At 43.5% G+C, this 26,298-nt stretch overlaps 1 protein-coding gene across 1 annotated transcript in view; it reads left to right on the forward strand.

Moving 5' to 3' along the window:
- Positions 1-26,298, forward strand: part of LOC133513243 (uncharacterized protein C14orf132) — a 118,793-nt gene that overhangs the window by 67,378 nt on the left and 25,117 nt on the right. Inside the window, 2 exon segments of the mRNA XM_061843828.1 lie at positions 18,772-19,132; positions 19,135-19,202. Of these exon segments, the coding sequence (XP_061699812.1) occupies positions 19,075-19,132; positions 19,135-19,202 (126 nt within the window). The 5' untranslated portion in view covers positions 18,772-19,074.

Genomic DNA, 26,298 nt, shown 5'->3' on the forward strand with positions numbered 1-26,298 from the left:
TTAAAAAGGGGGGCGCTGTAAAAAAAATAAATAAATAAAAAAATAAACAGGATTAACTACTACTATAACTACAGTATTTGTGAAAAAGGAAATCTCATTGAAAGCTTCACATAGAGTAGTAATGGATGATTTTCTTAATGGTCTGATCAATATTTGGTTAAAAGGAATTGGCTCCAGATCTTGGCAGCCCATATTTATTGTTGATTAATGGTCAACGAGTGAATTATAAATGAATCATAATCAACATGCCAATAGCAATTAATCAAAGTTAATACAGTCCCTGGGTAAGATAATCGCTGATACTGAAAGTAGGACCAACAAAGTAACTTGTGGTATTTCAAGGATTTACAGACTTCGTGGTAAAATTGTGTAAACTCACAATAAAGTCAACTAATCTGTATTTTTTTTTTTTCCCCTCGCTTGCTTAACGGGGGAAAATAAAGTTGTAGGCTTCAACACAAAGTGTCATTGTTCGAGTGCATCCGTGCATTTCAAGGTGTCCTCATTTTTTTTTTTTTTTTGGGGGGGGGTGCTTGTTAAAAGGGGATATAGAACTTTACCAGAGTCACACTTGAATGGCTCCCACAAAAAAAAAAAAAGTATTTTTTCTATCTTCTACTGGGCTATAGCACCTTCAACTGGCTGGAATAAAGAGCTACAGTGTGTGTGTGAGTGTGTGTGTGTGTGTGTGTGTGTGTGTGTGTGTGTGTGTGTGTGTGTGTGTGTGTGTGTGCGTGTGTGTGTGTGTGAGTGGGAGGCAGATGTGGAAGAGATATTTTGACAGCTTTGTATTCAGGAGAGAAAACGGTGACAAAAGAGGCTACGCACTGCCCCCTACTGGCGGCTAGTCAGAGCGTGAGTGCATTCCAATTGAAACATGCTCTCATTTGCATTTGAATCGCCGATTTCTGCTCTTCTTCAAGCACAGTTGTTATAAAACCGTAATTGACTCCGTGGAAAAGGCAGCGACGTCATTTAGTACCGTTTGACATGACCCTTTGCATATACTGTACAGGTTTATTCAATACATATATAAAGCTTAACACCGATTAGTCAAAGGTTTATCCCATCAGTTTAAATTAAGATAAACTTTTGTTTATTCATTTTCTTTTTTCATTCTTTATGGCCTACAGTTGGAAAATAGCTTTGTGGTAAATATGGTGCAGGAATTTCTTCATGTCTTGTGATATTAATATATGTGCGCATTGTCCAAACACTAGCGGCACGGTGCCTCAGCTGGTAAAGCGTTGGGCTCACAGTTCTGAGGACCTGGGTTTGATCCCGGCCCTGCCTGTGTGGAGTTTGCATGTTCTCCCCGTGCCTCCGTGGGTTTTCTCCAGGCATTCTGGTTTCCTCCCACATCCCAAAAACATGCAACATTAGTTGGACACTCTAAATTGCCCGTAGGTGTGATTGCGAGTGCAATTGGTTGTTTGTCTCGATGTGCCCTGTGATTGGCTGGCGACCAGTTCAGGGTGTACCTCACTTCCTGCCTGTCAACAGCTGGGATAGGCTTGACCACTCCCCGTGACCCTTGTGAGGATAAGTGGCAAAGGAAATGGATGGATGGATGTCCAAAGACTTCACTTAAGGGATCGGGGAGGAAAAAAGTGATATATTTGAGAAAAATAAAAAGCAATGGTAAATTTTTCTATTACATTATTATTAATATTTTGGATTTAAAATGTTTATGGTTTAAAACAACAGTATGTAGAAGCTCTTTTTTTTAAATAATCATCACCGTAGCCATGAATCGTCAAATTTAGTTTTACAAAATAAAAAAAACTTACTGAAAAACAAACAAGTACATTACTGTATTTTTTTTTTACTAAGATGTCATATTGCAGTTATCAATACCCAAGTTACCAAAAAAGTCATGTTTAAAATCGTGAATTGCATTTGAATTTTCTCATTCATATTTGGTTGTGTGTGTGTGGTGCCACCATGTGACTCAATTCAGTTGCGCAACGCTCGCAATTAACGATGATGAATTATTCCCGTACACAAAGGGAAGCGCGACATTAACCATTCAGCCCCACGACGTGACACATTCTCGGCCCGAGTTAATGGAATAATCGTCCCCTCTCGTCACGTCGCCGGCGGCAAACGAGCAAGCGTGTGAAAATCGCCGACTCCAAAAAGCTCCCGTTTCATTTTCGACTCATCCGGTGGGTGATCACGAGGTCACGTTCATCGTCTTTGGCCCATTAACGAATCGCTTCCTTGCTCGCGACGCGTCGATCGTTTGCACTGATGGTGTAAATCTCAATCATACCTGATGCGCGTTAACGCTCGCGAGTTCTCGTTGAACATCGCTGTTAGCTTGGAAAGCTACTTTTTAATGATGTTTGGACAAGGGCAAGTTGGTCTGCGGTCTGTTTAACAGATTAATGTCGCGCCCGTGTGTGTTAACAGCCCAAATATTGCTAGACTGGTCGTAACGTAAGATGCAGCATTCTGTCCATTCTGCCCGCTTTAACATAACGACACGCTAGCCCACAATGAGTTCATTTGTGAATGTGGGTCAGATGGTAAAGTGTTCGCCTCGCAGTTCTGAGGTTCCGGGTTCAATCCCGGACCCCGCCTGTGTGGAGTTTGCATGTTCTCCCCGTGTCTCCAGTCTGGGCACTCCGGTTTCCTCCCAAATCCTGAAAACATGCAACATTAATCTGACACTCTAAATTGCCCCGAGGTGTGATTGTGAATGCAGTTGTTTGTCTCAATGTGCCCTGCGATTGGCTGGCGACCAATTCAAGGTGTACCCCGCCTCCTGCCCGTTGACAGCTGGGATTGGCTCCAGCACTCCCCGCGACCCTTGTGAGGATAAGCGGCTAAGAAAATAGATGGATGGATGGATGGATGGATGCATGGATTGTCATATCACAGTATGTATGGAGACTTTTTTTGGGGAAAAATGGAACTATTACTGGATGCATAAATTGTTTTACCGTAAAGTCTAATGCATAGTTTTTAAAATTTCATTGCAACAAATTATTTCAAATCATTTTTTATGTTACATATCATTTGTATACAATAAAAAATATTAATAAAGCATCCATTTTCAGATTTTTATTTAATTTTATTTTATTTTTTTTCCAGATTTTTATTTTGAACCCCAGTCCTCAGAACTGTGAGTTAGACACTCTTCCACTGCGCCACCCAATGATAATAATATAATATAATCAAAATAATGAAGCATGGGCATCATTTTTCTTCACCTCTTCATGCGTGGAATGTTCCAAACGTGCTTTTTAAAGAATTCCTCAACTTTTTTGTTGCCCCTGTCCCAGATTTTTTGGGAACATGTTGCAGGCGTCAAATTCCAAATAAAAGTTTACACACCAAAAAAAATCTGATTCAAACTTAAATGTATTTGCGGTTTATTTAATTTAATACAACTTGAAAAGGATTTGCAAATCATTGTTTTTGTTGCCTTTCACATCATTTCTCAACTTTCTTGGAATTTGGGATTTGTGAATCGAGGGTTAGTGTGCTGGAGCCAATCCCAGCTGCCACCGTGCCGCTCTTGCAGTATTTCGTCAAGTAAAACAGTTTAGATAGCAAAATTAACCACACTCTAGTCAAGAGACTTGTGATCAAACTAAATGAAAATTTGCTGTCAAAATGAATTTTTCTGTGAGCAGATTTGACCTGACAAAGCACACAAGTTGGGAAGACGAATTGACGACATTGTTGGTGGGCTCCACACACACACACGTATTCAGCGACGCGTTTCATGCACGGCTGCAGCCGACACGAGAAACGCATAGCTTATACGGGCCCGCCGTGATAAAAGCAAGGATGGCGACGCGGGGCATGCAAGCGGCAGGTTCTCGAGGCGGCCGCCCGCGTCTTTGTCATATTAAAAATGAAGTCGTTACAGGCTGTCACTAGCCGCGCTGCCTCTCAATTTCCACGTTTCTCAGCGTGTTTGCCGCCGCTGTGAGTGGAGTCGGGGACGACGCCTACGCTTTCCTCCCCTCACGCAGAGTTGATTGTGAGACGAGCACTCAATTAATGACGTTTCATCCGGATTAATAAATTAGAGGGACAACTTGTACGAGAATACATTTACATCTAGATGAGTTTACGGGGCTGACGTACAAGCTCATTAGCGTCTTCTTCTGCCTCCTCGTCCGACCTCGCTTAGAGGAAGAACAATACGAGGGCCTGTCAGAAATGTTCTCGGACTGGTGTCGCAAGAGATTTTAAACCCAAAACTACAAATTATGGTGTAGTGGTACACACGCCCGCCTTTGGTGCGAGCAGCGTGGGATCGATACCCGCTCAGTGATGGTGTCGATATCTTCCTCTGACTGGCGACCAGTTCAGGGTGTCGTCTGCCTTTCGCCCGAAGCTAGCTGGGATAGGCTCCAGCTTTCCCGTGACCCTTGTGAGGATAAGCAGCTTGGATAATGACATGACTACAAGTTCCTGGCCGAGAAAGGCGTTGCTATACTGAACATGGGCTATGGAAGAAAAAGTATGTGTTAAAACTCAAGACAAACTAACGATTTGCAAAGCAATAACATAATGATTTGGTATTTCAAAATGAGCAAAAAATATACATATATATTATCAAAATAAACAATTTTATTTGGTGCATTCACTAATCTATTTTTAATCAATTTGTCTCCATGTGCCCTGCGATTGGTTGGCAACCAGTTCACGGTGTACCCCGCCTCCTGCCCGTTGACAGCTGGGATAGGCTCCAGCACTCCCTGTGACCTTCGTGAGGATAAGGTGCAAAGAAAATCGATGAATGGATGGATGATGTCAAATAAAGTAAAATGTAGAAAAGTGGGAGAAAATTACATTAAACATGAAAAAACAAGCGATATCATCCATCCATCCATTTTCTTAGCTGCTTATCCTCACGAGGCTTGCAGGAGTGCTGGAGCCTATCCCGGCTGTCAACGAGCAGGAGGCGGGGTACACCCTGAACTGGTCGCCAGGCAATCGCGGGGCACATAGAGACAAACAGCCACATTCACAATCACACCTAGGGGCAATTTAGAGTGTCCAATTAATGTTGCATGTTTTTGGGATGTGGGAGGAAACCGGAGTGCCCGGAGGAAGCCCAGGCAAGCACGGTGAGAACATGCAAACTCCACACAGGCGGGTCCGGGATTGAACCCGGGACCTCAGAACTGCGAGGCCAATGCTTTCCAGCCCAAGCAATATCATTTCTTAATAAAATGAACTTTTAACAGTTGTCCATTCTCAAAATCAAACGAGCAGGAAGTTTCCCTCGACCTTCCTCCGACAGCAAAAGGAGACAAAATCCGCGATCTGAAAAGGGCAACCGACGTGAAAGAAGGCACGTCAACACTTGTCATCTCAAAGCCTTCAGATGTCCCCCCCCCACCCCCGCGTGGCGTCGGCAGTCTGGGTAGCAAAAGCGCACGAGTAGGAAGGAAGAGGCCAAAGGTTAAGCTCTGACGGCAAGGGAGGAGATCGTGGCCGAGGAGGCGGAGAAATGTTTGCCGTTTATGGTTTACGGCGGGTAATAAAGGTAAAGCGGCACCGTCAAGGACGCCCATGGGTGGCTTGCTGACAGACAGGACGTGTTTTAGTCGCTATAAATCAAAGTGAAGTTCGTCTGCCTCCTAAATGGCTCGTCATTAAGGGACCAAAACACTATTATGCGCAACTTTCTCCCTCTGATGTCGCATTTATTTTACAAAGATGAAACAATGAAAAGCACCATTGACTTAGCAACGTCACACACTGCGTTTAGCTACACTGCATACATATCTTGTGTACGTTTGTTAGCATATTAACTTCTCTGTTAAATGATCTTTTCATGACGGGTTTTTACCGTATACTCGACATCATCATAATCGATTCTCCAACGTCCCCGTTCTCGAACAAATCGGTTTTCGAACAAAAATTCTGAGATTTTTTTTTCCTTTCGAACGAAAATCCCGTACTTGAACACCGCCGAAAATAACGGAAATAACAAATACATTAAATTAAATACATTTCTTAAATGATTTCATTATATAAAGTATTTAAAGTAGATATGTATTTCTACTATGCAGTTTATAATCAGAAAAAGGTTTAAAAATGCTTTAAAAAGCCTTCTTTTTTAGGCTTGGAACGCATTATTTATTTTTCCATCAATTGTAATGGGAAATATCGATTTGGATTTCGAACCAATCACTTCTCGAGCCGCCTTCCGGGCCGGATTGTGGTCGAGAACTGAATTTTGTCGTTGTAATGGCCTTGCCACATGCGCTTTTCAGGCTTTATTGAAGCTGCTGTGGGCCACAGCTCACGCCACACACACACCACATTTATGTACACAAACGTGCAGTATTTTCCATATTTTATGCTCGCAATTATTTTGTTTTATATACATGTAGGATTTTTTTTTTAAGTTTAAAGCACGTGGGAAGAGGGAAACGTAATATTTTTGCATATACTCTATGGTGGATTTTCACCTGGTTTACTGTAATGAGTAATGCTCGTATTGTACTGAGCAGACAAATTTTTTGTGACATCACACTTTCACACTTTCTGTGATATCCGTTAAAAAAAAAAAAAACAAAGAAAAAGCAAAGATCGAGAGAATCCACCAGATTCAATGTGGTGCTTTTGGCTTCAGAGGTTCCATTGTACACTGTTTTCGTTTTGGAATCTGTTTTAATATTCACTGAAAAAGTCACCCATCCGCTAATTATGTAGTCAGGCCAAAGCCCTGTCTAATATAAAAAAAATTCTACTTTGCTGCCAATGAATGGTGCCAATGTTGAAGTGAAGGGGAGGAGCTTCTACCACATAGACGTAAAGCCCTGTCTAATGGGAAATTAAAATGATTTGCGCCATTTTGTGGCATCTCGTTTGCATTTTTAAACCTTTTTGAGGGTTTGTGAATTATTCCGATTTTCGCATTTGGAGGCAGGACTCGGGTCCCGTCTACATAATTACCGTAATTTCCGGTTTATAAACCACGCCCTTTTTCACACGCTTTCAACCCTGCGGTTTATGCGGTAATGCAGCGAGTTTGTGCATTGTTTCTAACGGCTGCAAGGGGGCACTCGAGCGGTAAAGAGTGCAACCGATGGAATATATGTGCCAAGGAAGTGACTTTTACAGCTCCGGCCCTGTTAGCGTTGCGTTAGTGTGTTACTGCCGTGTCTCAGTGATGTTTACCAGGATGTTTTTTTTTTTTTTTTTTACCGACCCTGTTAGCACGGCAGCACTAGCGTTAGTGTGGCGGTGCTAGCATTGGTGTTAGCACGGCGGTGCTGGCGTTAGCATTTGCATGGCGTTAAACTCTCTGTGTACCGTCTTTCTTTGTAAATATCTCGTGTTTCAATGTCGGTTTCAATGTGGGCACTTGCGGCTTTTACACGGGTGCGGCCTATGCATGTACCAAATGGTATTTCCTTTACAAATGTACCCGACGAGGCTTATCACCAGGTTCGCTCTGTAGGCCGGGAATTACGGTACGTATGGAACTGCCTTACACTGTATCATAATCATTAACTATTAAACACTGAATTAAATAAGCTTCCAAATAAAACCTGACTCTTGCCAAATGACCTTGTCCGTCGCTGTACATCAGTAACCCCCCCCCCCCCACACACACACACACACACACACACACACACAACTCTGGCTTCACGGAAGGTAATAAAATCAAGAAAAATGGACGTCGACTAAAAAACATCATTTGAAATCTACTGGAGCCTGTTTTGATCCGCTCAGACAAATCACCTGTCATCCTTGAGTGCAATTTGCGGTCCGGCGTCACCTCTGACCCGGGAGGGGCGTCGTCGTGCATCTCAATAGGTCAGGCAGCTCTTAAGCATGTTAGCGCGCACGCTTCAGAGTCAAGACGCACGGCAACAAAGTCAGCAGAGTGTAAAATTAGAATTATGCGCCGGCACTCAGGCCAGCCGCTCAGTCGGTTTTATTTGGGGGGTGCGTTGGCAAGCAAAACGAAGGTGTTGGGGGAGGGGGGGGGGCAATCTCTGTCAGATGCCTGACGTGTTTGTTTGCTTTTTGGGCGGAAATAACAGCAGCGCTTTTTGTAATGGTGAACGCGTCCGTTGGCCGCCAGTCACCGCTCGGGTTTGTTTACGATCAAACAAAAGCCAGCAGCTAACACCCCCCACCCCCCCACCCCACCCCCGCCATGTGTTCCGCATCACTAACGGGCCGTATTGTTGGTGAAGTGCTTTGTATCATGTCGAAAATGACTTTCTTTTCCTTACCTCCGCATTGACGGGGCTTTTCTTTCTCTATTCCTTGAAATCGTATAGAACAGTGCTATCAAACTCAAGGCACGGGGGCCCAGATCTCGCCCGCCACATGATTTGATGTGGCCCACGAAGCCAAATCTAGAGTGTCAATTTCCATGATTCTTGTAAAAATCTCTGCCAAAATTTCAAATTGTCATAACTCATAAACGATAAAGTTGAGCTATGACAAGAATTTTTATGTCACCAAACGTGAATGGTTGAAAAACACATCACCCTTGATTTCTGATTCCAAAACTAGTTCATAAATTGATGATGTAAATATGATGAGATGATTAAATATTTTTCTTCCAGAGTCATAACGGCCCTCTGAGGGAAACCGGAACATCAATGTGGTCCGCGAGAAAAAGGAGTTTGACAGCCCTGGTGTAGAATATTTTGTCTCTTCCCAGCACATCAAGTAAGACTCAAACAGCTGACGTCTACCACAACATCTGGTACTACCAATGGGCTTTTTCTCCTAAATTTAATGATCATTCATTAGTACAAAAGTTCCTGCTCAACTCAGTTCTCACATAAAAAAGACTTTACATCACGGGTGTCAAACTCAAGGCCCGGGGGCCAGATGGGGCCCACCACATGATTTTATGTGGCCCGCGAAGGCAGATCACGTGTATCAACTTCCATGATTTTTGTTCAAATTTGAACCAAAATTTCAAACTGTCATATCATAAATGATGACGTTGAGAAATTGCAAGCATTTTTGTGTTACTAAACATCAACTATAGTTGAAAAATCCATTACCCTTGATTTCTGATTCCAAAACTAGTTGATAAATTTAATGTGTAAATATGATGGGTCAATTAAAGATGTTCGGCCCTCTGACAGAAACCATAACTACAATGTAGCCCGCGACAAAAATGAGTTTGACACCCCTGCTTTACATCGTGACAAAAAAAAGACATTTGGAGGGTCTAACCTCTGAACTATTATAGTGAGTTGAGGAGCTTCATTTTTAGATGAAAATAGTCCTTTGCCGTCACGCCCATGTCACACTCAAAGTCGGAGATACTACAGTGGAGAATGTGTAAAAGAAATAATACCTGCAAATTACATATTGGACATATTTTGTTACTATTATATGTAAAGCTTTACAATATAAGGTACTGTAATTCCCAGCCTACAGAGCGCAGATGGTTATAAGCCTCACATTTGTAAAGGAAATACCATTTGGTACATACATACGCTGCAGTTGTGTAAAAGCCGCAAGTGCCCACATTGAAACACGAGATATTTACAAAGAAAGACGGTACAAAGAGAGTTTAACGCTAACGCTAGTGCCGCAGTGCTAATGTTAACGCTAACATAATGCTAACGCTAGCGCCGCGCTAACAGGGCCGGTTAAAAATAAAACATACTGGTAAAAAGCACTGTAACACGGCAGTAACAGGCTAACGCAGCGCTAACAGGGCCGGACCAGTAAAAGTCACTTCCTCTGCACATATATTCCACCGGTCTCACTCTTACCTAAATCACTGAGACATGGCAGCAACCGCTAGAACGGCGCTCACGCTAGTGTTGTGCTAACAGGGCCGGTTAAAAAAAACATTCCAGTAAAAATCACTGAGACATGACAGTAACACAGCAGCAAGACACTAGCACACTGCTAACACTAGCGCAGCGCTAACAGGGGCGGTTAAAAAAAAAAATCGGTAAAAGTCTCTTCCTCGGCACATATATTCCACCGGTCTCACTCTTACCTTTTCCGCTCGAGTACCCCCTTGCAGCCGTTAGAAAAAATGCACAAATGAGCCGCATCACCGCATCAACCACTGCGTGTGAAAAAAGTTATAGGCTGGAAATTACGGTATCAAGGTGAGATAAACAAGGTTGCTACTTCGCGGATTTTCAGCCATCGTGGGGAGTTGTGGAACGTAACCCTTGTGGTAAACGACGAAGTATTATACAAACATTTTTGGGAGGACACCAACAATTTGCGGTATTTTTGTTCTTCGGAGCAGGGTTTGGAGCCTGTCGCATGTCAACAGCAAGCCAAGATTCATTAGGATGCCGCGTGGAGGCTGTTTTGCTAAAATGTTTGGATTGGTTCAGATTGGCATAAGGACAGTCGTTAGTTTTTTTTTTTTTTTTTTTTTTTCATTCCCTCGGCGCTCCGGCAAAGTGGGACTGCCCGTAAGTAGCTCGGATAATTGTATTTATTCAAAGGGACAGCACGCCCCGCGCACAGAACCGCTCGTGTTACACCTCCGAAGCGAAGTGATTCCGAAGCGCTGGACCGAAAAATGTGTGCGAGATCATTCGGCGTTCTGTGGGAAATCCTCGAGTTTCACACGTACAAAAGCAGACGTCATTTCACTTCCACTAAATTGCAGATAGGTGCATTTAACCTGTGTGCCATTTATATGATATGATACCTTTGTGTTCAACTAAACTTAGTTCACATTGAGAAAGTAGCCTTGTGATGGCCGTTATTTCGGTTGTTTGATTATCTTCTGGGGTGCCGTTAGATATTTCGGCTATAAAATATACCAATGGGCCTCAGTCAAGGTTGAGAAACTGGTTAAGTATGGAAGTAAATATGTGCCACCAGGATTTGAATTTGAAATGTAACGTGATCACATTTTCAAAAGTTGTATTGCATTGTAACCTTTCAATTCAACAATTCAACCGGCCACAATTCGCTGTCTAAAATTCACCATCTGTGCCATCAGGCAGGGTTACTTCCACTGATTCCCCCCCCCCCCCCCAAAAAAGACTGGATGGCTCATTGGCCACCAAAACTGAAGTCGCCATCCGCCATCTTGATACTCCCAAAACAGCCATGCCCACCTGTGCGTTAATCGCCAGTTTTGTGGCTGTGAGGAAACATTCAACAGGTAAATTCGAAAGATTTACTTTGACACTGTTAAAGTTTGTTCGTAAATGTTTTTTATTTCATTTTCTGATGAACTTAATTCACTTGAACAAAGTTTTGTTTCCGGTTCTTGTTGTTCACTGTTCACTCTCTGCTTCACCTTTATGGGCTGACGTTTTTTTGCGAAAAAGCGATGTCAATATTTTCCAAAACCTCGTAGGTGGATAAGCAAGAAAACACGTTTTATGTGAAATTTTTGATGAATTTCATAATACAGAACTCTGCAAATTGAATTTGATTTTCAAATACGAGGAAACAGGTTGAAATTTTCTGTCTGAAATAGGACGTGGCAGAGACAACAAATGAACAATGCGTTGAGCATGTATTTTCCCATTGCAAGTCCTTATTTCCAAAAATATATCAAACTGATTGACTTAAAATTGTATGTTTTTATGACAAAAATGCTTAGTTTTTTTTGCTATGTTATGATAAGTGGTTCACGGCGTATTTTGGGAGACGTTAACATGTGATGGAAATTGGGCAATCGGTACTATGCGGGGTTTCTTGGTAGTCACGCTCTTTTCTTTTCACTTCGCCTTTTTTGGTTTACCAAGTTGAATTAAAAATCATTCATTTTATCAAAACTGAAAAAATGTCAAGCTCACTCGACCAGTTTTAATTCTATATGCCAAACTTTGAGAAAAACCCTGTCATAATCCAAGCTATAGACCAAGTCCTCCACACGTTTTGGGAGTACCAAGATGGCGGGCAACTGGCTTCAACCAATCGACATACCTCGATGCGTATGCGCGATCCAGTCTTTTAACTTTTCTTAGTCACGTGACGTCACATATTAGAAAGCGTAACTGGATTGGCTGGCTGTTGGGTTCTAACCTGAAGTAACCCTGCCTGGTGGCACAGACGGTGAATTTTAGACACCGAATCGTAGCCAACTATTGAAAATATGATCGCTGTACATTTCAAATTGCACATATTTCCTTCCATGGTTAAGACGATCTCTGCCGCCAATCTGCTGTCAATAACTAGTTGTTAGTTCTTCGCACTTCCGCCTCAAGTGCCACTTAAAATTCATCCGCTTCATTGAACGCCATCCTGGTGCCCGTCCTCACCCTTTGGGAAATCATGCGACACGGCAAAACTCATTTACTTCTTCTTCTGGCTTCTTCTCGCATCCTCCGTGCACTCCCTCCCATCCTAATTTAGGGCCACTCGCTCCTCCGAAATTCACTTTTTATGATCAGCCCCGCTCGGTCGTCTGGTTTGTTCCGTCGGGGAGATTTGTTCATCTCGCTCCGGGCTCGTCCCGTCTCATAAATGCGACTGACTTTCAGGCGTCCTCTTTGCCGACCGGTTGACGACGCGCAAATGTGTTCACCGGTAACGCATTCAAATTCGAAACAAACATTTCTAGTTGCACACACACGCGGCCACTCTGCTGCTGTGCGCCAACGTGACAATAAGTTCAGCTTTGAGCAGCGAATTGAGGGAAAAGCGCCCTCACTGTTTTTTGTTTGTTTTTTTAGCAGTCACAAAACGTTAAAGTATAAGGACTTTTCAGGTGAAATTTCAGGACGAACTTAAAATGCACTCAAACAATTCCAGTTGAACTTAACGTGACCCGATCTTAGCTTTTCAACGCACATGTCCGACTCTTCAATGTTTTAAAACCCAAACACTTTTTGAAGAAATATCTGCTGACTGGACATTTTTCCAGATGAGATGAATAGTGCCCTATAATAACTTCAGTGGTACAGTTTTTTTTTTTTTGGGGGGGGGGCTTGGCAAGCACAGTGTTTGGGGAAACCTGCCCACCTGCGTCCCCCGAGGCATTTTATGCCTTTCTCTGACTTCTCTCTATATCTCTGGAATCTGCCGATGAGTCTGTGATGGTTCAGAGAAGGTCATATTAAGATCAACTGCAAAGGTTATAGTGCATTTTAGAATTTAACCTTTTTTTGTGTGTGTACCGTAATTTCCGGCCTACAGAGCGCACCTGATTATAAGCCTCACCCAGTACATTTGTAAAGGAAATACCATTTGGTATCTACATAAGCTGCACCTGTGTAAAAGCCACAAGTGCTCACATTGAAGCATGAGATATTAACAAAGAAAGACACAGAAAGAGTTTTCAAAGTTTTAATACCTTAGATTAGCGGGTCCCTGAGGTTAGCTTAACACAGCAACAACACGGTAGCACGAACAGGGTTCATTAAAAAAAAAAAACAGCCACAGCAGCTACACGGTAGCACAGCACTAACAGAACTGGTTCAAAAAAAAAAACATACCTAAATCGCTGAGACACGGCAGTAACACACCAGAGACACGCTAGCATGCCGGTAATGCTAGCGCGGCGTTAACAGGGCCGGTAAAAAAAAGAAAAAAAACAAACATACTGGAAAAAATCAAGAAAGACGGTACACATAGTTTACAACATAGTAGCACAGCACTAACAGGGCTGGTTTAAAAAACAAAACAAAACAAAAAAAAAACATACCTAAATCACTGAAACGCGTCAGTAACACAGCAGCAACACGCTAGCGCGGCGCTAACAGGGCCGGTTAAAAAAAACATACCGGTAAAAATCACTAAGACACGGCAGAAAAAATGCACAAATTAGCTGCATCACCACCATAAACCGCAGGATTAAAAGCTTGTGAAAAAAGTTGCGGTTTATTCGCCAGAAATTACAGTAGTCATCATCTTTTTTAAATCTCTTCTCATTCAAAAACAGAACGTTGAATGCAGAATTCATCGTACAAGATACAATAAGAATTCCTCAAGACATTTTATGTGCCTCGATAAGTCCTGCTGTTTTGGTGAGCGATGAACGGTGAATGAATGTCTGTTGAAACCTGTTTGTTTTTGTTTTTTTTAAATCTGAAGAGAAAAGAGAAGGCTAATTTCACTAATGGATAAATGTGACCAAATGTTTGAGGTTCTGCTGTATTCGCTAATGGCTCCATCCATCTATGTGCCGAGTGACCATTCTGCCCATCTCCAAAGGCTAATTTGGCGGACGACGGGGGAAGTGCGGAATGCAAACCATCCACTAAACTTCTGAGCGAGTTGTTTCTCGGCAGAACTCATGCAGGAAAATGCTTAAAAATAGTGCGGATGTTTTCATGTCTAAAAGCAGCTACAATATTTATTTGCAGAGGGTAGGGACCAAGTAGCGCAAAAATTGACACCCCCCCCCCCCGCAACAATTTATAACTACTTGTATTAATAGTTTAAACTGTTACTATACCACACAGTGGAATCCTTAAACAGTTTCATCCAATTTCAAACTAATTTGACATCTCCAGATGATCTGAGGGGGCACGGTGGCTCAGCTGGTAAAGCGTTGGCCTCACAATTCTGAGGACCTGGGTCCAATCCCGGCCCCCGCCTGTGTGGAGCTTGCATGTTCTCCCCGTGCCTGCGTGGGTTTTCTCCGGGCTCTCCGGTTTTCTCCCACATCTCAAAAACCTGCAACATTAATTGGCCACTCTAAATTGCCCCTAGATGTGATTGTGAGTGCGCCTGTTTGTCTCGATGTGCTCTGCGATTATCTGGCAACCAGTTCAGGGTGTACCCCGCCTCCTGCTCGTTGACAGCTGGGATAGGTACCAGCACTCACCCCGACCCTCGTGAGGATAAGCGGCTCAGAAAATGGATGGATGATCTAATGCTAGTAAAAAAAAAAAATGTGTACACGAACGTATAGTGAAAACTCTGGAATTTCCACTCACAACCCAGACTAAACTTAGGCTCACTGTTATACAAGCCCCGAGTATCTTACCACATCTGGTAAATGGTGCTCTTGTGAGACAACCATGTTGCATTTAGCGCCTGTTTTGTAATGTGCTTGTCGAGTAACAATATTACCAAATGCGTCCCAATATTGCAATCAAACAAATCAGATGGACAAGTTGAGGATTTGGGGGCCTTGGCGGAGGTCTAGCGTATCAGTAGATCGCATAAGATGGAACGGTGTGTCCGAGGACTGCGGAGTCACTCAGAGGCCAACAGAGCAGACAAATCGCATCCTCCGACTGCCGTTGTGATTTCTCTCATTTGAATGAGGCATAACAGATATGATCTCAAGATTCGGAATGATACTTGGGAAGCAGGAACCCAGAAAGAGGTGCACAACCTGTTTTTTTAAAGGTATACTTCCAGTTTGGGGTCAGCATGTGCAGAAATGTTATGCGCTCGTATCGGTTGCCTTTGAGAAGAAACCCACAATTGAAGATATCCAGCTGAGCATGAATTATGAATCAGCCGCCTGCTTGGATCTGCAGCGTTTGACGAGAGGCCCACGAGGACGTGGAGGAAAAACAGAGCGCAAAGCTCAGAGCTGTAATATCACGAGGAATAAAAGAGAGGGGGATGTTTGCGGAGTGATGTCGCATGTTAAATGAGTCAATGTTGAAATTCAGTTTTTATACATATATATGAATGCATACCGTAATTCCCGGCCTACAGAGCGCACCTGGTTATAAGCCTCACCCAGTACATTTGTAAAGGAAATGCCATTTCGTACATGCATATGCCGGAGTCCACATTGAAACACAAAATATTTACAAAGAAAGATGGTACACAGAGTTTGTCGCAAGTGTGGCGGTGCTAGCGTTAGCGTTAGCGTCAGCGCGGCGACAGGGTGTTGCAGGTTTTTGTTTAAAATAAAGAAAAAAAACATACTGGTAAAAATCACTGAGACATGGCAGTAACACGCTAGCGCAGCGCTAACAGGGCCGGGCCGGTAAGTCACTTCCTCGGCACATATATTCCACCGGGCTCACTTTTACCTTTTCCTCTCGAGTGCCACCTGGCAGCCGTTAGAAAAAAATGCACAAATTAGCTGCATCACCGCATAAGCCGCAGGGTTGGAATTGTGTGAAAAAAGTCACAACTTATAGGCCGGAAATTACGGTCATATGTATGGCGGGACGGTGGCGTGACCCGTTAGAGCGTTAGCATCACAGTTCTGAGTTTTCACGTGCCTACGTGGGTTTTTTCCGAGCAATTCGGTTTCCTCCCCCATCCCAAAAATCATGCATTCGGTGGAGACTCTAAATTGCCCCAAGGTGTGATAGTGAGTGCGGCTGTTTATCTCCATGTGCCCTGCGATTGGCTGGCATCCCGTTCAGGGTATACCCCCACTTCCTGCCTGAAGATAGCTGGGATCGGCTATCCCGCGACACTTGTGAGGAAAACAAGCAAACTCTGGACAGGATTTGAACCACGGTCCTCAAAACTGTGCTCTACAGCTTCCCCCCACCGTGCCGGCAATTTTGGTGTTATCCATAGCGTGACGCCGAGCTGCCAGTTGGTGGGGAAAATTACAGTTTAAAAAAAAAAAAAATCAAAAACCCTACAGACAAGGTGAGCCATCTTTCAGCGTGACGAATTCCTACAGACGTGAACCATACACACAAACGGTACATAGAAATGCATGAAAGCCCACAAATACCCGACGCTTGGCTTTAAATGCATCCAGATGACAGAGCACATCAGTCACACTGCGGGCAGTTGGCGACGTTCAGCCCGGGCAGGCAGAGGAGGTGGCATGACATTATTCCCGCTCGTTAGCGTCAACCTGCAAAATCCCGACATGACAAGTTCCTGGATTATTAATCTATTTTTACAGATCATACCCCACGTGAATGGAGGTTGAGGGGGCGGAATTCGCTGCCCCTGTCCCAGGAAATATGGCTGCAGGAGATGAATTAATAAAAGTAATTGCTTGCGTAACAATATGGATGTCACGGCTGAACATTGAGGTAATTAAAAAGAACTTTTAATGCATTTCACCGTGTTAATGATATGGACGGAATGGGAGATTAGTTCTTAAAAAATAGATGTAAAGTCGTGAAAATCCCTGTGGAGGAGAGAATTGCCCAATCAGCAAAAATTTAAAAATAAAACAAAAGAATTGGAAAAGGAGCGGAAGTGCCGATGCAAGCGGATGCGTCTTCTGTCTCATATGTGAAATGTGACTTAAAAACAAAAACCGAATAGATACCGACTCCCATTTTCACGTTCATCACTACTATTTTTGAGCTGGGAAGTGACTAAATGTTGACTGAAATTTAGGTTTTTATTTGTACAAATGCATTTTCAGAATAATATGAAACAATGTCATTGCTATACTACAATTTACAGTGAATACTCGGTTTTCGAACGAAAGTTTCGAGATCTTTTTGGTTCTGTTTTCGAATGAAAATCGGTACTCGAACGCCCCTGACAAAACCCGGAAATACCGTAACGCGCGCGGCCCGACCGGCTGACCCACGACGCGTGTTGTTGTTGTGTATAACGCAGCCTCTGTACACAGACGTGTCCCGGTAGCTACATTGACTCTTTTTTTCTTTCCATTGAGAACTATTAACCCCCAATTATGGCTCCAAAGAAGTGACACGAAATAAGTTTTTGGGGAAAAGAAAAGAACTTCCAGGGGGCGAGTCACGCCCACCGAAGAGCTCCGATACATACAGTACTTGATAGTTTTTCATTGCTTTTTTTCTCGTGAACTTCAATAATGCTCTGTTTCATTAGCATTTCTGCATTTTTGCTTTGTTTCAAAGATTTCGTTAACTCAAGTTACAAGTTAATTTTTACTTTTTCTAAAAATATATATATTTTTTTGTTGCTTTTACCCCCCGCCCCTCATTATTGTTATTAAAAGTTATTCTGCAGTTTTGTTAGTTAAAAAAAAAGTTTATACGACTCGGGGCCGAGTCGCAACAGATACTCCAATGCACTCCCAGCCTAGCCTACTCTATTACAGCATACATTTAAAGCAAAAAATAAATATATTTCTGAAATCATTTTATTATATAAAGTATTTAAACTACACATGTATGTCTACTATGCAGTTTATTATCAGGAAAAAATGCTTCAAAAAGCCCAATTTTTTTTAGGCTTGGAACACATTATTTCTTTTTCCATTAATTGTATATGGGAAACATCGATTCGGTTTTCGAACAAATCGCTTTTCGAACCGCCTTCTGGAACGGAGTCTGGTCGAGAACCGAGGCTGTACTGTATATCACTTGAAGATGAAGTTTATAGACAATAAAAATAAACGTTTTAAAAGAGGTTTAAAGGCAAGAAATGAAATCGACAGAGTGGAGGACTAAACATGGAGGCACACAACGTGGTGGAGCGTTGAAAGTGGTTAAGAAACATTGTTGTCACATGACATCATTTTTCGCATCACCTTAGCAACAAAGTTCAAAATGGATCTGGTTGCAAGGAGGTGGAAAATTTCCATTTCATTTCTGTGGGAAGTAAAGATTGGAAACTTTCCTCGGTCATTCTGGGAAATTCTGTGAATTGACTCAGAATTAAAGTCAAGTCAAAGTCGGGGAATGCTGACTGAATGTTTGTGTGTTCGGATGGTGCAAATGTTTGCCTGGCAGACCCTCTGGGAAGTTGTGACGCACACTAGATTAGAACACTTGATACTATCAATGTATTACTGGGGAAAAGAGAGTACTGCAATGAGTGGTCAGGCACTGGGAAAACATGCAAAATCCACATAGGCGAGGCCGGGATTTGACCCGAGGTCCTCAGAACTGTGACACTAATCCTCTCACCAGTTCCACCTAACCCTAATCAGTCCATTGAATTGAAATACTTGTCAAAATCCTGATTTCTTTACATCTTGTTTATCTACAGATGCTGAATTTGGCCTGATGGAGAGACAGACGAGAGAGAGAGAGAGAGAGAGAGAGAGAGAGCGAAAGAGAGAGACTATTACAAGTCAGTCACCGTCTGCCTAGACTCTCCTTCACATCCTCTCACGCTGCCGCTTGCATCCATTTCTCCTCCTCCCTCCGTTCCCTCTCATGCTATTCAGCCCTCCCTCCTCTTCCAACCTCGCGTCCATCTGAAGCGCGCAACGCCACTTGTGTGCGTGCGCTTGCGGACGAGGCGGGAAGAGATTAAAAAAAAAAAAACAAGAAACCAAAGCGGGGGCACATGCTCAATGAGGAGGTGAAGAAGAAGAGGAAAAGGAAGAGGAGGAGGGCGAAGCGCCGGCTTTTTTCATTGAGTGCCTTCGCCCCGAGCCGAGCAACAGCATGGATCTCTCCTTCATGGCCGCCCAGGTGAGTCTTCGCGTTGTAAACTTTTCATGTTAAAAGGTGCTAAAGCTCGAAAAAGGATCAATCTTTCTAATATGCGTCGCCAAAACAACTTAGTGACTTTATCTGTGGCGTACATCCCCCACCTCCTCGATGTACTTTCTTTCCCGCGACTATTGTGTGAGAGAGAAATGAGCAGTCGCCGCTTAAATTTAGGGACTCAAAATGGCTCATCCACGATCCCTCCGTTTTTAATATCATGTATCCTGGTCAGGGTTGTGATAGACAATCATTGACATAAACATTCTCACAAAACAAAACTGTCTGTGGGGGAAAAAAAAACATCTTTTTAATTGCTTTTTGCCATTTTATTGATCATCAGGCTGACATATAAATTATTGTTTTTTGTTCTATTAAACTGTGATGTGTTCGTTGTCATCCGTTCGATTCAGCAAAGCCTAAAAATTGTCCATAGATGTAAATGTGAAGTGTTTGTCTGTACGTGCCTTGCGATAGGCTGCGAACCAGTCTTGGGTGTACCTTGCGTCTCACCCAGAGTTACTTGGGATAATCTTCTTCTTCTTTTCCTTTCGGCTTGTCCCGATTAGGGGTTGCCACAGCGTGTCATCTTTTTCCATCTAAACCTATCTCGTGCATCTTCCAGTCTTCATGTCCTCCCCCACAACATCCATCAACCTTTTCTTTGGTCTTCCTGTCGCCCTTTGGCCCGGCAGCTCCATCCTCGGCACCCTTCTCCCAATATGCTCACTCTCTCGCCTCTGAACATGTCCAAACCATCGAAGTCTGCTCTCTCTCACCTTGTCTCCAAAACATCCAACTTTGGCTGTCCCTCTAATGAGCTCATTTCTAATCTTATCTAACCTGCTCACACCTCAACATCTTCATTTCTGCCACCTCCAGTTCTGCTTCCTGTTGTCTCTTCAATGCCACCGTCTCTAATCCGTACATCAGGCTTTCTCTGGGTCTACAAAGACACAATGTAGCTCCTTCTGACCTTCTCTGTACTTTTCCACGAGCATCCTCAAGACAAATAACGCATCTGTGGTACTCTTTCCAGGCTGTTGCTCGCATATATTTACTTCTGACCTGAGTCTACCCTCCACTACTCTTTCCCATAATCTCATTGTGTGACTCATCATCTTTATTTCTCTGTAGTTTCCATAGTTCTGAACATCGCTTTTGTTCTTAAAAATGGGAACTAGTACACTTTTCCTCCATTCTTCTGGCATCTTCTCTCTCTCTCTCTCTCTCTCTCTCTAGTATTCTATTGAAGAAGTTGGTCAAAAACTCCACAGCCACCTCTCCAAATTGCTTCCGTTCCTCCACTGGTATGTCATCAGGACCAACTGTCTTTCCATTTTTCATCCTGTTCAGTGCCTTTCTAACTTCTAACTAATAATCAATCGATATTATTAGTGAAGGAAACGGGTACAAGCGGGATGGAACAGTTGGCGGAAGGTGTCTGGTGTTCTATGTAACAGAAGAGTCGCCGCTAGGATGAAGGGCAAAGTTTATAAAACAGCGGTGAGGCTGGGCATGATGTACGGATTAGAGACGGTGGCTCTGAAGAAACAACAGGAAGCAGAACTGGAGATGGCAGAAATGAAGATGTTGAGGTTCTCGCTCGGAGTGAGCAGGTTGAATAGGATTAGAAATGAGCTCATTAGAGGGACTGGCAAAGTTGGATGTTTTAGAGACAACGTTCGAGAGTGCAGACTTCGATGGTTTGGACATGACCAGAGGCGAGAGAGCGAGTATATTGGTAGAAATGTGCTGAGGATGGAGCTGCCAGGCAAAAGAGCAAGAGGAAGACCAAAGAAAAGGTTGATGGATGTTGTGAGGGAGGACATGAGGAGAGTAGGTGTTAGAGAGGAAGATGCACTCAGATGGGAAAAGATGACACGCTGTGGCGACCCCAAAACGGGACAAGCCGAGAGGAAAAGAAGAAGAATCAATTGATATTATTTATGTATTGTATGTGACCTGCGACCAGTCCTGGGTGTATTCCTTGCGATAGTCTCCAAATGACTCGCGACTGAGGAGCACTATAGAAAATGGGGCTGTTGGGGGCCCATTTGCTCACCAAAACAGAAGCACCTACCGAGGAACAGACTGTTGAAAATATGTCTTCATACTCCGGAGTGTAATTGTACTTCCCTGCGCACAGCCTTTTTTACGTGGACTGTATGGGCAAAGGTTTTATTTTCACCTCCACACTCGGTCTTTTCTTCTTTCTTTTCAATAATCTGATGTCCTGAATTTCTGGCTTCTTAACGATTTTCATGTGCGACCCCACTCGCTGTTCACTGTAAATTTATCAGCAGATTTTGAATATTAATTGAATTGAAGAAAAGCCTCAAGACAAAAAGCCCTTAAAATCCATCTTGAGGATTATCTTGAATCATCTCAGTGCTTTTACTGTAGTTGATGAGATTGTAAATAAATCAATAAAACAATTATTTATCACTTTTCTTGAGACATTTAGGGGTGCCCTGGGGAGTTTCCTCTCTTTGCTTAAAAGATAAGTCATCCCCTGCCTGCGCAGTCTTGTTAAAAAATTAAAAGTAATATGATGGGGACAAAAGTAGAGCCCTGAAACCACACAACTTATTTCACAGTCGTGACTATTTTTATCCCCAGCAAGTATTTGAACAAATCCGAGCCCTCCCCCCCAATAGACACGAGCAATACATAAGAGCAAAAACAAGTGATACTCTGTTCTCGCAATGAAATGTCATCTCGTCTGCATTGTGGTCATGTCGTAATTGGTTGCGCGCTATTGATTTTAGTGCACCATATCCCGACTCTTGTGCGGGCACGCCGTAGAAATGTTTACAATTAGTTTCCGCAGTCTTTGTGACATTATCACTGAACAAGATCTGAAACAATAAAGGGGCTACCCCTCCCTTTCCAGCATGGAAATGCTCGTCTTTTGAAAAGCAAGAATGGAAGCGGAATTACCAGAATTTCTAATCGTATTCATAACCGGTGGATGGTTGAGCGAGTGACGATGACCACTGATGAAATAGGTCAAAGAATAACTGCAAAAGTTGCGCCGCCAACACTTCATCCGTGTTCGCCAAGCAAACAAACTCGTGAAAGAAACAGACGCACACAAAAGTGTATCAGCGAAACACACACTGAACACCGACAGGCTTAATTCATCCATCGTGTTGTCTAGATCAAATATCTGTGTTCCATTTGGTGGTTGCACGGGTGTTGCGATGATTTGCATCAGTTTACAACCCTGCTCTGTTTGTGTGTCGGCCGCCAAGGTGGCGTAAAGAGATTTATGTGGGTCCTCTCTTGGGGTGGGGGAGGGTGGGGTTCAGTGTCATTAAATAGGAGCCTGATATACAGGGCGGGTGTTCGTACGTGCATTAGCGGCGCTAGGTCTTAGATGGCGCCCCCCCGGGATATCGTCAACAGATGTTGGGCCAGTGGTTAGAGCAGTGGTTTGGGCATCCGGCGTAAAAACTGCGGCAAACAAATATGATCGTTCATCTGAGGTGTTATGCTGTGGCGACCCCTAACGGGACAAGCTGAAAGAAACTTACTGTGTTGGGTCAAGGTACTGTTCGCAACCATTGCTGCGCTCCTTACGAATGATTGTGTACTACGGTCCGTGATCATACCGTGGTTCAGTATGTGAACTTGGAGTCGTGAACTGAGCAATAAAGCACTAAATGAGTCAGTGAACTTTTATCTTTTCAACAAATCATTTCAGTGATTCAGTCCTGTCTAAAGTTGCGGTTTTCAACGGGTGGGTCCGGAGTCAAAACTGGGACAAGGGTTGTGGACAGGTTGTCAGAAATTACAAGGGGCTTTTCAGTTTCCATGCACCTCCGTTACCGAAGTCACGTCAAACAAAGCATTGCTCAATGCTAAGTCACTTGGAGACGGCACGAAAATACATCTTATAGCGCGACGCCCAGCGTTTTGTCTGATACCGTTAAACATTTACCAGGTGATAATAAACGAAGGTACGTAGAAAAATGAGAGACACTTGGCATAGAGGACCCATATTTAATGCCGAAGTCGATGTTTTCGCCGATAGGAAAGTGGACTCTTAAACTGCTGGGATAGGCTTCATCCCCTGTACACGGAAGCGTGTTGTGGCCAGACGTTAACCTAAGTAAACCTCTCTGCGACAGCTGGTTTATTTTCTTTTTTTAAATACGTATTGGGCTCGTTTGAGAACAATGCATATTTAAAAAAAAAAAAAAGTCTGTCGGGGAGAGGTTTACCGAAGTTTAACGTGTGGTCGCAACACACTTCCGTGTACGTTGGACACAACTCCGTCGTTTTTCTTTTTTTGCATTGTTCTCAAATGAGCCAACTTGGCATTATAAATACTTGTTGGGAATTTGAGATTGAGAAGAATAATTCCTACCTGAAGTGAAGTGATCACCGCAGAGTTCTGTGTATTTGGTTGGGCACCATCCATCACATTTAATTGCCGAAATCCATCTATCTTTTCTGGTCTTTCCAGCTTTACTCTTTAGCATGACCTCTTTGAATATCTGTCTCGTCTGTTGTGACAACCAACAGCACAACGAGTCTCAGGTATTGTAAATATTCTCCTCCGGTTCAATGTCCCCCACGCTGTCGAGCAGCTCTTTTTGACCGGCAATATGGCGCCGTGAAAATGGTGGCGTCACGTCCACGATCTCTATATTGTACTGAGCATCCACGACAGAGATGTGTACCGCTTTCCCACACCGCAATAAGTTGCATTTGCTGCTCTATGGTCGTGGTCGCAATTCTTGTTTTATTGATTTTAAGATAGCGCCTGCAGTTTGAGTTTAACTTATTACCAAAGCCTCAAATCACCCCAGTGAGGCGACAATGAACCACAAGACCTTTGTCGTAATATTATATCCTAAAGATGAGCGAATCTGTCATAACTGTCCCCAGCAATAGGAGGATTCAGTCATTGAAGAGCACATTTGAGAAGCAGCAATGAGGAAGCGACCATTAGAACTGCCGGCTGTGACAGCGCGTGATGTCCATTAGCGCCGTAAATCCACCAGAGAGGAAGAAAAGTCTTCCCACAAGATGAGAAATTGCCAATACCGAATTACAAGTTCAAGCTGGGAGCACGATCAGGCCTTGTCGCTGCAGAAACAGATTTCAGAAGCAGTCACGCTAAAAATCTATATTCTGAAAAAACAATTCCATTTGATAGGACACTGGCACGAACGCAGAGAACGCAACCGTCATCTTTTTTTCAATCATAGTTAATGAATGCGAGTAAAACTAGGGGTCATTTATTTAAATATTGGTGTTTGTATTGAATACTAGGTGAAAAGATCATTGGATGCCGGCAAAGGTTAACGTGTGGCCGAATACGCGTCCGCGTTCACAAGCCGTCAAAGCGGTCCCTATGTGGGATTTATTCCTGATGAGAACAGATCCAGCAACAAAGTATTCGTACGCGTCCAGACTTGTATACGCTTTCACACTTTTCCGTGTAAATCTCGATGACCTACTCACCAGATCCATCTGTGTATCCAGTTGTCCAAGACAAGCGGAAGCGAATTCACAGTCTGATTTCTTATCGCCGATAAACATCGATTTCGGCCTTAAATACGGGTCCTCTCTGCCAAGTTTATCTAATTTTTCCACAGACCGTCGTTTGTTTTTACCTTCTAAATGTCTGACGGTGTCGGACAAGACTCTGGGCGTCGTGCTACAAGACATATTTCCGTAACGTCTCCAACCGACTTAGCATTGAACAATGCTTTGTTTGACCGACACTTGCGGCCAGTGACGCGATTTGATGACGTAGGTGCACGAGCTCTATGGTTTCATTTTGAAATTCACTCGGCGAAATCTTTTGAATAGAAAATGGAGCAACCAAGTGCCACGTTGAGCCAGAGAAGAGACTTTGCCAACAACCTTGAGCGAGATCTCTTGTGTGCGATTTGGTTCCCGGGCATGTCGCCACCTTCACACACACTTGGCCCAAAAGAGCAAACGCAGATCGTGTCCAACACCTCAGGGCGCTCACGATCAAGTGCAGAGAAGACCCAGTGGCGTGAACCTAGTGCTAGTTTGTTGTTGTTCTGTTGCTTTCCTCTGCTGTCCAAACATCTCCGATGAGCCTGCACAAGAATATGATATGGAAATGGCAATGTTCTGTATTCCGGTCTCAGGTGTTTTGTCTCCGACGGGTGACAACCCATCAGTGTATCTCGTTATATCGCCTTATTTGGAGAAGTAGCTGCGGTCTGACGGGGTTGTGCGTTTCGGCCTGGCAGACAGATGAGCGAAAAGGGTTCGACGCTAGCCCCCACAATAACCGCCAATAAGTCTTCATTCCGACAGCTGACAAATTCCTCCTCGGATAATGAAACAATCAGGGATTGCGCATGCAGACGGGAGTTTGGCGTTTCGATCAAATGCGCCAAGTAGCGCCAACGGCGGCCGCTGCGCGATCCAGACTGAGACCGTCTTTGTTCTCGGGTGGCATAACAATTCCCTTACGGGATCGCGTTATCTCTCTCCATTCTTCTTTATAAAAGAGTGCGGTCCTGCTCCCTCCTTTTGTCGCTTATTTCAAGGATGTAATGAGTTTTTTTTAACTGGAGGGGCACAGTCCTCCCCCTTTTTCACCGCAATTGGTTTTCTCTGATGTCTAAAATGATAAATAGATAACTGGAGTGGGATTATACGGGACTTCATTAGGCCATCAGAGTGACCCGCTTCTTGCATATGACATTAAGATATTCTTACAGTGTTCAGAGAGAAATTAGGAAAAAATCAAAAAATCATTCATCCATCCTTTTTTTTTTTTTTTTTTTTTTTTTTTGCCGCTTATCCTCATGAAGGTCGTTGGGAGGGCCGAAGCCTATCCCAGCTGTCAACTGGCAGCAGGCAGGGTACACCCTGAAGTGGTCGCCAGCCAATCGCAGGGCACATCGAGACAAACGCACTCACAATCACACCTATGGGCAATTTAGAGTGTCCAATTAATGTTGCATGTTTATGGGATGAGGGAGGAAACCGGAGTGCCCGGAGAAAACCCACGCAAACACGGGGAGAACATGCAAACTCCACACAGGGGCTGGGATCGCACTCGGGACCTCAGAACTGT

Source organism: Syngnathoides biaculeatus, chromosome 15 (assembly GCF_019802595.1).
Source record: "Syngnathoides biaculeatus isolate LvHL_M chromosome 15, ASM1980259v1, whole genome shotgun sequence".
NCBI lineage: Eukaryota > Metazoa > Chordata > Actinopteri > Syngnathiformes > Syngnathidae > Syngnathoides > Syngnathoides biaculeatus.